Consider the following 12,025-nt stretch of genomic DNA (forward strand, 5'->3'; position numbering starts at 1 on the left):
CCACGCCCCCAGGTGCCGCCCCCCAAGGCGCCCCATATTCGAACTCCATCGTTCCCGCTCAAAGAAAAGCGATCATCGCAATAGTTCGGCGATTCAGTGCCACAGTTCGGCGATCAAATAAAAGGACACGCAGTAGTTCGGCGTACAGAAAAGGAAGGACGCGGAAGAAGTACATCAAACGTCGAGCTCAACCTCCGGCGGCGTCGTCGGCGGCGTACGCGGGCTGGAAGGAGTCGGCGCGGCTTCCGGGCTGGTCGGCGTGGCTTCTGTGCTGCCGGGCGCGGCGGAGGCATCGTCGGTGGGGCTAGGCGTTGCGGAGGCATCGTCGGTGGGGCTGGGCGTCGCGGAGGCATCGTCATCAGCCGCCGGGCTGGGCGGCGGCGTCGGCGTCGGCGTCGCCGGTATCTGATTCAGGATGAGGCCGCGCTCCGACAAGAACCACGCCTTGAGCTTCTCGTCGCCGCTCTGGAGCATGTCAGCGCCACCCATTAAGAAGGCGAGGTCGTTGTTCCTCTTCTTCGCGTCTTGAGCTTTGAGTTTCGCGGCGGCGTTGGTCCGGAGCAAGTCGAGTTTGACGGCGCTGCTCGTCATCAAAACAGCCCACCTCGCCTCAGTTTTCTCTTCTCGCTGGGCGGCCCTGGTCTTGGCGTCGGCGAGGCAGTGTTCGATGGACTCTTGCACGCGCGAGGCAGCCGACTCGGCGTATTTCGCCATCTTGGCACCTTTGTTGCCGCCCGGTCGCCCGTCAGCCGCGCCCGCGGTCGGCGCGTCCGGCTTGTACGTCTCTTTGGCTTTGGCGAGGGTGCACCGGACGGCCGCCCATTTCTCGCACCTGTCGATCCGCCTGAAGACGTGGAGGTACTTGAACTCTGCGTCGCTGTTGTCATCGCGGAACATGGCGAACATGCGTAGCAGCTGCGCCGAACGAAAGAACATCAGTCGGCGTGCTCGGCGCGCGCGCGGCGCGCACGACGGAAGGCAACAGTATGAGATACCTGATCCTCGACGCTGGTGCCGCTCTCTGGGCGAGCTGCGACCTCCTCGACGATCCCATGCCATTTATTGCACGCTGTCTGGATGAGCCCCCAATGGTTCGCCATCGTCTTCGCCCCACGCTTCATGTGCACGCTTTTGAAGTAGGGGTCGACGAGCTTCCGCTCGTCGAAGTCGGCCTTGATGCGGTCCCAATACATCTCGATGCTCTGGTTCATGCCGGTGACCGGGTCGAGGCAGACGACCTTCCACGCTTCGGCGAGGCACTCCTGTTCCTTGGACGCCCACTTGATGCGTGGCTCGCCGGGCTTGGCCGCCTTCTTCTTCCTCTTCTTCTTGCCTTTCCTCGTCGGCGCCGGTTCCTCCTCCTCCTCTTCCTCGTCCTCCGACTCTTCCTCGCCGTAGTCGAGCTCGTCGTCCATGTCGCCGAGGTCAATCGAGTCGTCCTGGGTAGTGAACCCGGGGGAAGCGGCGGCGGCAGCCGAGCCGGCTGCGATGATGTCCTCCATGTCGGCCTCCGTCGAGTCGGCATCGCCGAGATGCGTCAAGGATGCGGTTGCGAGTAGAGGACGCGGCAATGGCGTCGGTGAGGCTGCGTAGTCCGGCGGCGAGTACGTGTATGGCGGGTACTGCACGCCGGCGAACGCGGGCGAGGGCGTGCGCTGGACAGGGCGCTCATGGGGGAAGGTGATGTTGGGGTTGAAGCCACCATGGGCGTCCCCATCGGCATAGCCTGGCGACGACGTGCTCCATGGGTGCGGCGACGACGAGAACCCTGCTGGAGAGCCGACGCTTTGCTGGCTCCAGGCCGCGTACGGGTGCCCACCGGGTGGATTCATCATCGCCGCGCGCACCGCCTCCGCTTGTTCCGCCGCCGCAGCCTGCGCCGCTTTTTCCCTGGCCTTCTTGGCCCTGTTGCGCCTGTCGGTGGTGACGGCCTCCCGGCGCTCCACATCCGCCTTCCACTCGGCGTTGCTCATGCCGGGGGCTTGGATAGCGGCGCCCTCGGCTTCCTTTGCTTCGGCTGGGCGGCGGCGGCTGTGGGATCCGTCGCGGCGCGCGGCATCATGTACTTCTTCGGCGGCATGGCGGGCGTTTGGCGGGAGGAGCCGAGCGTTTGGTGGGAGGAATGGAGAAGAGAGGGGAGCCTAGGGGGAAAGCGGGAGAAAACGGCGGGAAAGGGCTTCAGTCGCCGACGGAGCGGCCCCACGCCGCTTTTCGCTTGTGCCGGCGCGCCCAGGCAACACCCGGCCTCTTGGGTTCGGGGCGGGATCGCCGGCTCTGTATTTCGCCCAAACAGGCGCTAAACGAGATCCTGGGGTCGCGACTGGGCCGATTTTCGGTCACCGGCGCTAAAAATTCAACGGGGAGGGGGGGGGGGGGGGGCTGTTGCGGACGCGGCTGGAGATGCTCTCACCACGACGGGTCTGCGGTGCGCTGGGTGAGGCGGGGTACCTATAGGTGATCTCCCACGTCACGGGTCTGCAGGTACATCATGTGGGCGGATGGTATCATTGATCTTCGCTTCGTCGACGATGGGTAGAACTCTACCTCAGGCTGTCAAAATCAGAATTTGGTATGTACATAATTCTCTGAACCCATTAATTGTTGGTGGATCTTCAATCTAGACAGTCTAGTGTTGATAGAGATCCGTTCTTAACGTCATAGAAATTCTGTTTTTTCTTTTTCAAGCGAGAAAACATATAAACTTGAAACTTTGCAAATCCACAACATATATATTAAAAACAACATGTAAAATTGTTTATGGATTTGTTTGTGGACCATAAATAATTAAGTGACAGAACTTATTCAAAAATTTCTCATTATAGATATTTTTATTTATCACGCAAACATAAACATGAAACATTTCTATATGTTGCCCCGCAAAAATATATTCTACATACTGTAGTCCCAAGGAGGCATTAACGTGCGGTTCTTAACACAAAACAGATATGGGGAAGCGGATAAACTAAGCTTGAGCTCATATGAGTTTGATGAACAGTAAAATCCGAAAAAATGAACACAAATTCAAACAAATCTGATTTTTTTGTGGCAACATTTGACTAATGTTTTGCATGCTTGCAAAATTTTATCACAAAATAACATTCGTGGAAGTCGTGGCAAAAAAAATTGATGTGGCTATATACGACGATTTGAATAAAGTTTGTCCGGTTTGTTCAAACGTTGTTTGAAATGTATGTGGATAGTCCGGCTCATGCTTCTGTGTCCGCGGACTAATCCTACGTACCGGATGCGGTGTCCGTTTCGCGGTTAGTGTTGGAGATGCCCATCCATAATGTTCATGGGTATGGATCCATCGTGAAGGATATCAGGATAAAAACTATATACTTTCCTCAAAGAAAATCTGTCTATTTCACGCGTGATGCAACCTGCAACTTCATGATCCTAAGAGGATAAATATCGATTGACAATGTCTCGTCGTGCATGTTGCTTTCGCCTCATCTCTTTTTCTTGCTACATGATATGCCTATGCCTTGCTGATAGTGCTAGCCCAAGTAGCCAGGTCCGTGAAACACACACCGAGAAAAAGTTGCTAGCCACATAACACAGGCACCAACGGTCCAACGCACACGCATAACCTTGATTGTTTTCATCTCCAATTTAAAATCACACTGAGCATCTCCTTGATTGTTTTCTTCTCCAATTTAAATTTTTTTTTTTGCGGGTGCTCTTCTCCAAATTAAAATCACGCTGAATTCATTGGTGATCTGTCAACCAACCAAAAGAGAAGAAAATTTCAAAAAAAAAAAAAAAAGAGAGAGAAGAAAGAAGGCAAGAATCCTTGCTTGATTTGTCCTGTTTGCTTGACAAACACAGTACGACGACATGCTTGACTTGTTTATCCATTTTTCTTCTTCTTTCTCTACAATATCCAATCGCAATAAATTGTTCGTTACTTGCATTCAAAGAAAGGAAGACAATTAATTCACGAGAAACTCGACCTTACTTGACAAAATATTCATCAGTTTCTCTTAAGTCCAACTAATTAAAATCGTGACCAGTTCCTCTTAAGACGTGTCATGTGTACAGTGTATATATCTATCTACTTATAGTAGAGCTTAATCAATCAAGCTAGCAGAGGAGGAGCAGAGGAGCGACGGTGACAAGCAAGAGCAGGATGGCCGTATGCGTCGTCGTCGTCTTCCCGGGCGACCTGGTGGTGGCCACCGCCGGGGCGGCTGAGGAGGTGTCGGGCTCGGAGAGGGAGCTGAGGCTGAAGCGCGGGTTGGAGCCGTAGAGCGCCTGCACGCCGCGGACGTCGTCCAGGGTGAGGTCCGCCTTGCGGCTGCGCGGCTTCAGGCTCGGGTACATGACGGCGTCCGGGACCGACGAGTGCGCCAGGCCCAGCACGTGGCCGATCTCGTGCGTGGCCACCGACTCGAGGTCCACGGCGCCGGAGCCGGGGTCGTCGCCGTCGTGGCCGAGGACGGCCCACCGCTCGGCGGCGTCGAGGTGGAGCTGGCCGCTGGGCGGGGAGAAGGCGTGGCCGAGCACGCCGAGCGGGCCGTCGAAGGGCTCGCCGTCGCCGTGGTCGCCCGCGAGGAAGCCCACGCGCACGTCCGCCGTGTTGTAGTCGCGCATCTCGCGGAACCGCACCGGGATGACGCGCGCCCAGCGCGCGAACGCGCGGCGGAAGGCGGCGCGCACGGCCCCGCGCGGGAGATGATCAGGGAGGGGCTGGTAGGGAGGGTCGGAGAGCACGGCGTAGGTGAGCAGGAAGTGGCCCGGCGCGCGCGCCCAGCGCGGCTGGCCGGCGAAGAAGGCGAAGCGGGCGGTGGCGTTCGTCTGGAAGTCCGGGACGCCGCAGCGCGGGGTGGCGAGGAGGTCGAGCGTGCGGGCGTCGAGGCGGCCGGTGACGGGGAGGCCGAGGGTGGACTGGTAGAGCCGCACCACGAGCTGGCCGTCGGCGTCGTCAGGCGTGGACGCGTAGCCGAAGCGCGCCAGGTAGCGCCTGAGGCCGTCGGTGACGTTGCCGTCCCGCGCCTGGAGCATGCCCGCGAGCGAGGAGGAGGGGTTGGCGTCGCCGTGGAGAAGAAGGTGCCGGGAGCAGCAGCTGCAGCATGGTGGAAACAGGAGCAGGGCCAAGAAGAAGGAGAAGAAGAAGATGGACATGGGCGCGCGCGCATATGGCTACTTCTAGTTCTACATGACTGCGCGCATATAAGAAGAAGAGGAAAGAATGTCGAGGGCCACACCGTAGGACGAAACTTTGACTAGTGTGCTGCTAGTATTGTTGTCCCCTGTCTTATAATTTTGGTGCTCAGCTCTGGCTTCGAAAAAGGAGGAGGAGAACAAAAGAACAAAATGGGGTGTTGTTTGGAACTTGCTGCGTGTCGTTTCTCCTGAGAGACACGGAGTTTTCGTCTCCAGTTCCTCGCCACCTGGATTATGTTCCTGCCCCCATATTTCAAGCTGATGGATGGATGGTCTCGTTGGGAGCGTGCTTCCCGTATGGGGCGTGCTTCGAAATTACATGAAGGCTGTCGAGGCAATGCGCAAACTCAGAGTCACTATATTGGATGTCTCTATTTTTTTTCCATCAACTCGGTAGTTACACATTTAGAAGAATTAAAACACTAATCAGAGCTAGCATTGTATTAAAAATTCTTACGTAGGGGAGAAGGGGATTAGTGACATTTTCATGTCATAAGTTTAAAATGTGTCACTTTTAAGCGACTAGAGGCACTCGTGTACTTGGAAACAGGGGAGGTGCAAGAAGAAGAAAGAATGTTGAGGGGCGGGCTCGTGTACTTTGGCTCGGGCCACACCGACCGCAGGACGAAGCTTTGTTGTCTCTGTCTTAATTTGGAGCTCAGCTCTTGCTTCCAAAAAGGAGATGCAGAAAATGGGGCGTTGTTTGGAACTTGATCCGTGTCGTCTCTTGCTCAGAGACACGGAGCTTTCAGCTCCAATTCGTCGCCACTCGCCACCTGTGTAGTGGAGTATGTTCCTGCTCCCATCTTTATTTCTTTTCTTTCGGAAGCTGATGGGCGGATGATCTCTTTGGAGTACGGACCGGACTCACGCTGCTCCTGATTTTGTGGGGATTGTGTTCTGTTGTTTTGTTGGTGGCGCCAGTTTATGTAGTAGTACTATGTTCTTTTCAAGGTTGACTCGAAACCTTTAATTCATGAAACACAATGTCACACCACTTTTACCCATCTAATAGCAAATTTAGCAGAATCGACGTATTGACCTTCTCCATATCGCAGAGTGCATGGAGCGCGCTTCATAATACAAATATGAAGGTTGTCGAGGCGATGTGCAAACTCAGAGGCGCTATATTGAATGTTTTCATATCTTTTCTCTTCTTTCCTATTTTTGTTGCATCAACTCAATAGTCACACTCAATTAGAAGGATTAAAACACTAATTTTCAACTAATGTTACATTACAAAGTTCTTACATAGGGGGAGAAAAGTTTCTAGTGAAATTTTCATATAGGTTCAAATTTTATCCTATAGCATGATTTTGAGCCCCACGACGTCGATGTGTGAATGCTCTACACGGGGCACATGCATATGTGACGAGTCCACTCGCCCTCCATGTACGGTGGCGTGTCGGTACGGCGACCTTGTCTTCGTTTCATTCCTGTCCCATGCGGTCGTGAGGTCGGAGACGGCTTTCTCAACTCGGAAAAGGCTCAATATGGTGTTAGTTGTTTCCTCGAATCTCATCATATTAGCATCGAATTAGCACACTCCACCGGCCACCGCGAAATTCTCCTATACTTCCTCGTAGTGGATCCATACTTGGGCACTTTGCTCTACGGCCAGTGCCTGCCAAGCGACAGTCTGCTCAAAGATTTTCCTTGGGCGGATTGCCTACGCGTAGGCGGCGTACCACTCATCTCATGCCTCCTTTACAGTGAAGTTGGACACTAGACGTTGCATCAGAGAGACATCTCGGGCGAGTTTGGGATCTTCACATAACCATGCTAGTTATCCCAAATCAGCGCGTGCATTTTGGGATCCCAACCCTTCCACTCAGTGAAGATGGTGAGTTCCCCCTGTAGGGTCTCCTTCATGTCGTAGTGATCCCACTCCTCCTCAGCGATGCCGACAGCCTCCTACGCCGTTTCCTCCTTGTTGAGCAGTCGTTCCTCCATATCCGAGAGTGAAACCTAGCCTGGCCGAAGGGGAGGCAACATCGCAAAAATGGTTATGGAAGTAGAGAAAATGAGGAACTCGATGCAATATAGTGGAACGGGTGACGCGGAAACGTGGCGGGAAGAGGCGTCGGCAATTGGGCACGTGGCGGTCTCCATCAATTGGCCCACTTCCCGATGTCATAGGCGTCTAGCTATCTGCACCATTGAGAGGAAGAAGAGATGAGCCCCGCAGAAGACTGGGAAGGTAGGTGAAAGTTCCCTCCCGCGCGAGCAGTTGGCAAATGGACCACGCTCCGAACCAACACCCCACAACCTTCAAAATATGGAGGATCGTCTTCTTGATATGTTGCGCCCTTCATAAATCATAGTGATCCACTGCCAGATGGCGACTCTACTAGAGCGGATTTTCAATTAAAACCGACATACATATGATTATTATATGGATTGGATCGATATGACGATTTTGCTAGAGTTGCTCTAATATACCTGACCAGACTAGACAAGACCAAGACCATATTTTCGATAAAGGGCATTATTATTAACTCAAAATATAGCATCAAATGGATACAAAGCATGATAAGTCACACCGCACCTCTGCATAAGCATAACTAAGATGCACACAAGCAAGCACCAACAGTCTGACAAAGATTTTTTTTAAATGACATATGCGCAACAATAGACGAAAACTTCCTATGGAGGCCCAGCCCCAGGGAGCTCGTTATTTCAAAAAAAAAGTCATATTTCAAAGTTCCAAATTTTTCCATGGACTGTTTTCTTTTGTACAGCCTACAAAACACAAAAGTTTCAATTTTTTTCACCTTGTGGAATTACATTTTTTTTCAAAACGAGCTCCAAGGAGCTCGGCCTCCAAAAGCCCTCACCCCAACAGTAGAGTCATATAAGACCGATACTATGCCTATGTTAAAGGAGGAGGTGGAATGATCCATAGATTATGTTGTCAACCATATTCGGTAAAAACCTTCATGTCCACCCGCTCCAACCGCATACGCACCGCCTTGAACAGCGGTTAGTACCCCGTTTGGTGTAGCGTAGACCACATATGGAAGAGTGTGTACATCGGAAAATAACCTGCATAGGAGATGAGTTCTTTCATCAAAAATCAAATCATTTCTACATAGACAAAGCGGCCATAATAAGGTATACACTCTCACCCTTGTAAGTGTTTTAAACCTATTTGAAATACCATCCAACCAGTGACCAAAAATATTTGCAACACTTGTGGACGGATACAAGTTGGATGCTATTTGGATGTTGACCATGTCAAACCCAAACGTGCACTAAAAAAAGAGGTGTTTGATTGACTCGTCGCGTGTACAACAGCCACACTTCATACTTCCATGTCAATTGCGATTGGCGAGGTTGTCTTTGGTAAGCACAACTCCATTCGAAGATATCACATAAGTATTTTGACTTTTGGTGGAATCTTAGACCTCCAAATTTTCATGTTATTATCCACCGTGACCTCTGAATGCGTGAGCGCATGGTACATAGAGTCAACTGTGAATGACTTAATTAGATGTAGTGAGGTTACAACGAAACACATCCTTTCTTTCTGCCATGTTAATCGAATCCAAACAGGATAGAAGATTTTTCCATGACATAACACGAAGGATCAATCAAGTCTCGTCTAAAAGAAATATCTGACGGGAATAAAATGAGCAACCACGCAAGAGTATCATTCTTAACACGAACATTGTGGTGCAACGTCGGATATTGTTCTAGAAGGATGGCATTGCCTAGCCAGATGTTCTCTCAGAAATAAATTTCCGACCCATCTTTAATCGTGAAAAATCCAAAGAGGAAAACATATTTATTTGCCGTCGTTAGACCAATACAGAGTGGGAGTCTCAGGTTTTCAATAAGCCTGAGACACAACCTTTTGGCTTAGATATTGTTGCGCAACAAGGCTTGCCAAACGTCATCCTTAATAAGTACTCCCTCCGTTAAAAAATATATATATTTAGAGATTTTAAATGGACTATCACATATGGATGTATATAGACATATTTTAGAGTGCAGATTCACTCGTTTTGCTCCGTATGTAGTTACTTGTTGAAATCTTTAGAAAGACAAATATTTAGAAACGGAGGGAGTAGTTTAAACAGCCATTTTTCAAGTAAGACATCATTCTTGACCTGCCAGTCATGAATGCCAAGACCACATTGGTCTTTTCGCCTACAAACCACGCTTTATTTGACTAATCTATACTTTCTTTTTTATTTAGTCTCCTTGCAACAAGAATCTGTATTTGAAATAATCCAGTCTTTGCAAGATCCTTTTGAGAGTTAAAAAAAGCATATAGAAAATCATATTTGTGAGGACAGAATTGACAAATACTAACTGTCGAGCAACATGCCTTTCTAACTGCTCAATCATTTCTCTAAGCGCTACGAAACATGTTTCTACTCTGCATTAGTGAGACGTTGATAATGGATCGGAATTCTCAAATATTTAATCAGAAATTGGCCTTGCGCACATCCAAACAGGTCAGCGTAATCACCGGCCTACTCGCACAATTCACTTTTTATGAAAGTTAATTTTAAGCCGACATGTGCTCAAGTAGACCAAGACCATACAGACATGTTTAGCTAAACTCAGCTCCCTTATGCAGCTTGCGCCCTCTTTACTTTTTTCATATAAGCCAAGACTAGACGAGGCTATCTTCGGCCAACTTTCTCACCGAACAAAAAGGGAACTAGCTAGCTACTACTAGTTGGAGGGCTCGAGACAGCAGAACCAATTATCAATGTCTTTGAGAAAAGCAAAGGTTACACATATGTCTACTATGATATCTGAATATCTGAAGGAGAATGATGCGGGACCAACAATATGGTTTATTACCTGCTATGGCGCTGCTAGCTAGTTCAGCTTCGGCCTGTCCAAGAAGCTCTTCCCCTAGAGCTTCGTCGCGAAGAACAGCTAGCTGAAGCTCTCATGGTCCACCGTCTCATAGGCTTCGTCTTCGCCGGCCGCCGCCATCTCCGGGTGGGGAGTTCATTACGTACCTGTGGGCTTTGCTTACTCATTCAGATATCCTTGAGAGGCAGGAGGATCATCAAGTTGGAAGCGTGTAGCACTGCACCACCCATTTGTTCATCATGGTGTGGGTCTGTACCGCTTGTTCTTCAGTGACTGCGTTTTCTGTTATTTTTCCTAATAGAAGTGGCATGTAATGTCCGGCAGCATGCCTTTTTTTGTCGGATACACGAACCTCGTGATTGGTTAGTTCGTGACATCTCATGTTTCCAAGCTTGAACATAACTTCTCTGTATTTGGTGATTGGTTAACTTGATCTTATTGTGATGTATTGCGTGCCTATTTACATGATTATCACATCTATTACATGTCTCTTTTTTTTGACAAAGGGTGGATTTTATTGCCCAGAATGAAGCATCAAGAAGATACAAACACAATGAATACACACCCGGCCTATGCATAACTAAGATGCACACAGCCAACACTAACCCACACAAATAAATCCGTCGGCAAATAGCAAAGTAATACAAGACCAAAGCCATGCCTAAGCGAGGAAAAAAAGGACCTGAAGCGATCAACAACGATCGACAAACTACAACAACGACCGTATCCACACGAACTATATCTTGACATCACAAGGACCACGAGATTCTTCAACAGCAACGTCTTCAGGAAGGAAACGACGCTCAAGTGTCGCCGTCACCGAATCAAACCATTAGAGGCCATATTTTAGGTTTTCACCCTGAAAAACAAATCCGAGCATATCCGAGTAATGCCTTCAACAAGGTAACGATGCAAACACATCATCATTGCCAGATGTAACCAACTTGGGTCAAACCTAGGATTTTTCACCCTGGAGCTCAAGATCGGGTACTCGAGAAGTACCATCAAATCGAAGTCAATCATGTGTTGTCGCCACCACTTTCCCCCGATCCCAACAGCTGCATGCTTGGCGAGAAATACCCGACGCTGCTGCACATTCATACCCTCTGCGTCAAGTGTCGTCCATAGATTGCATCTTATCATCGAAAGCAAACTGGCCGGAATAAGAGCTACCGGAACTCACAAAGGAGCCATCCGGCCACATCGCGCAACGCCGTCAGTACGAGCCGCTGGTAGCCGCCATCGGATCTGGAGAGAAAAAACTCACAAAGAACTTTCCATGGCCACCACAAAACTTAGCAAGGTCACCACTGCTGTAGCCAGTCCAAGACCAATGTTCTGCTCAAGCATGGCCGAAGCACATCAATGGTAGCTACAGGAAACACTAGCAGCCCGCCCGTCCCAATGTGGAGACCTACAACACGATGCACCAATCATCTGTTGGTCAAACCACGAGCCCATGGGCATCAGATCGGGGGAAGGATCCAGCAAGCTTTGCGTGCACCCTCGCCCAATTCAGCGGTCGACGCTGCAGACGTCCAGCACAGTACGCCATGGCCTCAAGCCCGGACGCGACGAATCACCAACTCCACCGAGGCAGCCGCCGCCGCCAGATCCAGCAGCCCACGTGGGGAACTGCGCCCAATCACGCGGCCGACGCCGCGCACACCGCTGCCACACCATCCCGAAAAGCGCCCTGCCGCCGCCATCCTAGGAGCCAGCCGAGCTTTGTCGGTCGGCCCCTCCGGCGACGGCAAGACGGAGCAAGGAAACTGGCGGCGCTAGGTTTACATGTCTGACTTCACACTGTGGTATTCAGAAATGACAACAGAAGATCTTCATTGGTTGGCTTAAACGATTACCTCTGCAAATTGTGTGTAAGGTTTCGTTCCAAGTAAATCATACGAAATTTATCTTATCATTCTGTGTGCAGGTGCACCGAAACAGTCGGCTAGCAGAGAATACCTGGTTATGTTGTTGTCAGCAACTTAGGCCCTGTTTGATAGCAAAGTATTTTCTA

General features: G+C 50.5%; 1 protein-coding gene across 1 annotated transcript; it reads right to left on the minus strand.

Moving 5' to 3' along the window:
* Window positions 1-3,892: 3,892 nt before the first annotated feature.
* On the minus strand, window positions 3,893-5,567 carry LOC109739289 (metalloendoproteinase 1-MMP). Its single transcript, XM_020298371.4, has one exon. The coding sequence runs from the start codon at window positions 5,125-5,127 to the stop codon at window positions 4,087-4,089; it is 1,041 nt and encodes a 346-aa protein (XP_020153960.1). The 5' UTR covers window positions 5,128-5,567; the 3' UTR covers window positions 3,893-4,086.
* Between the last annotated feature and the right edge of the window lie 6,458 nt (window positions 5,568-12,025).

This window comes from Aegilops tauschii, chromosome 2 (genome assembly GCF_002575655.3).
Source record: "Aegilops tauschii subsp. strangulata cultivar AL8/78 chromosome 2, Aet v6.0, whole genome shotgun sequence".
NCBI lineage: Eukaryota > Viridiplantae > Streptophyta > Magnoliopsida > Poales > Poaceae > Aegilops > Aegilops tauschii.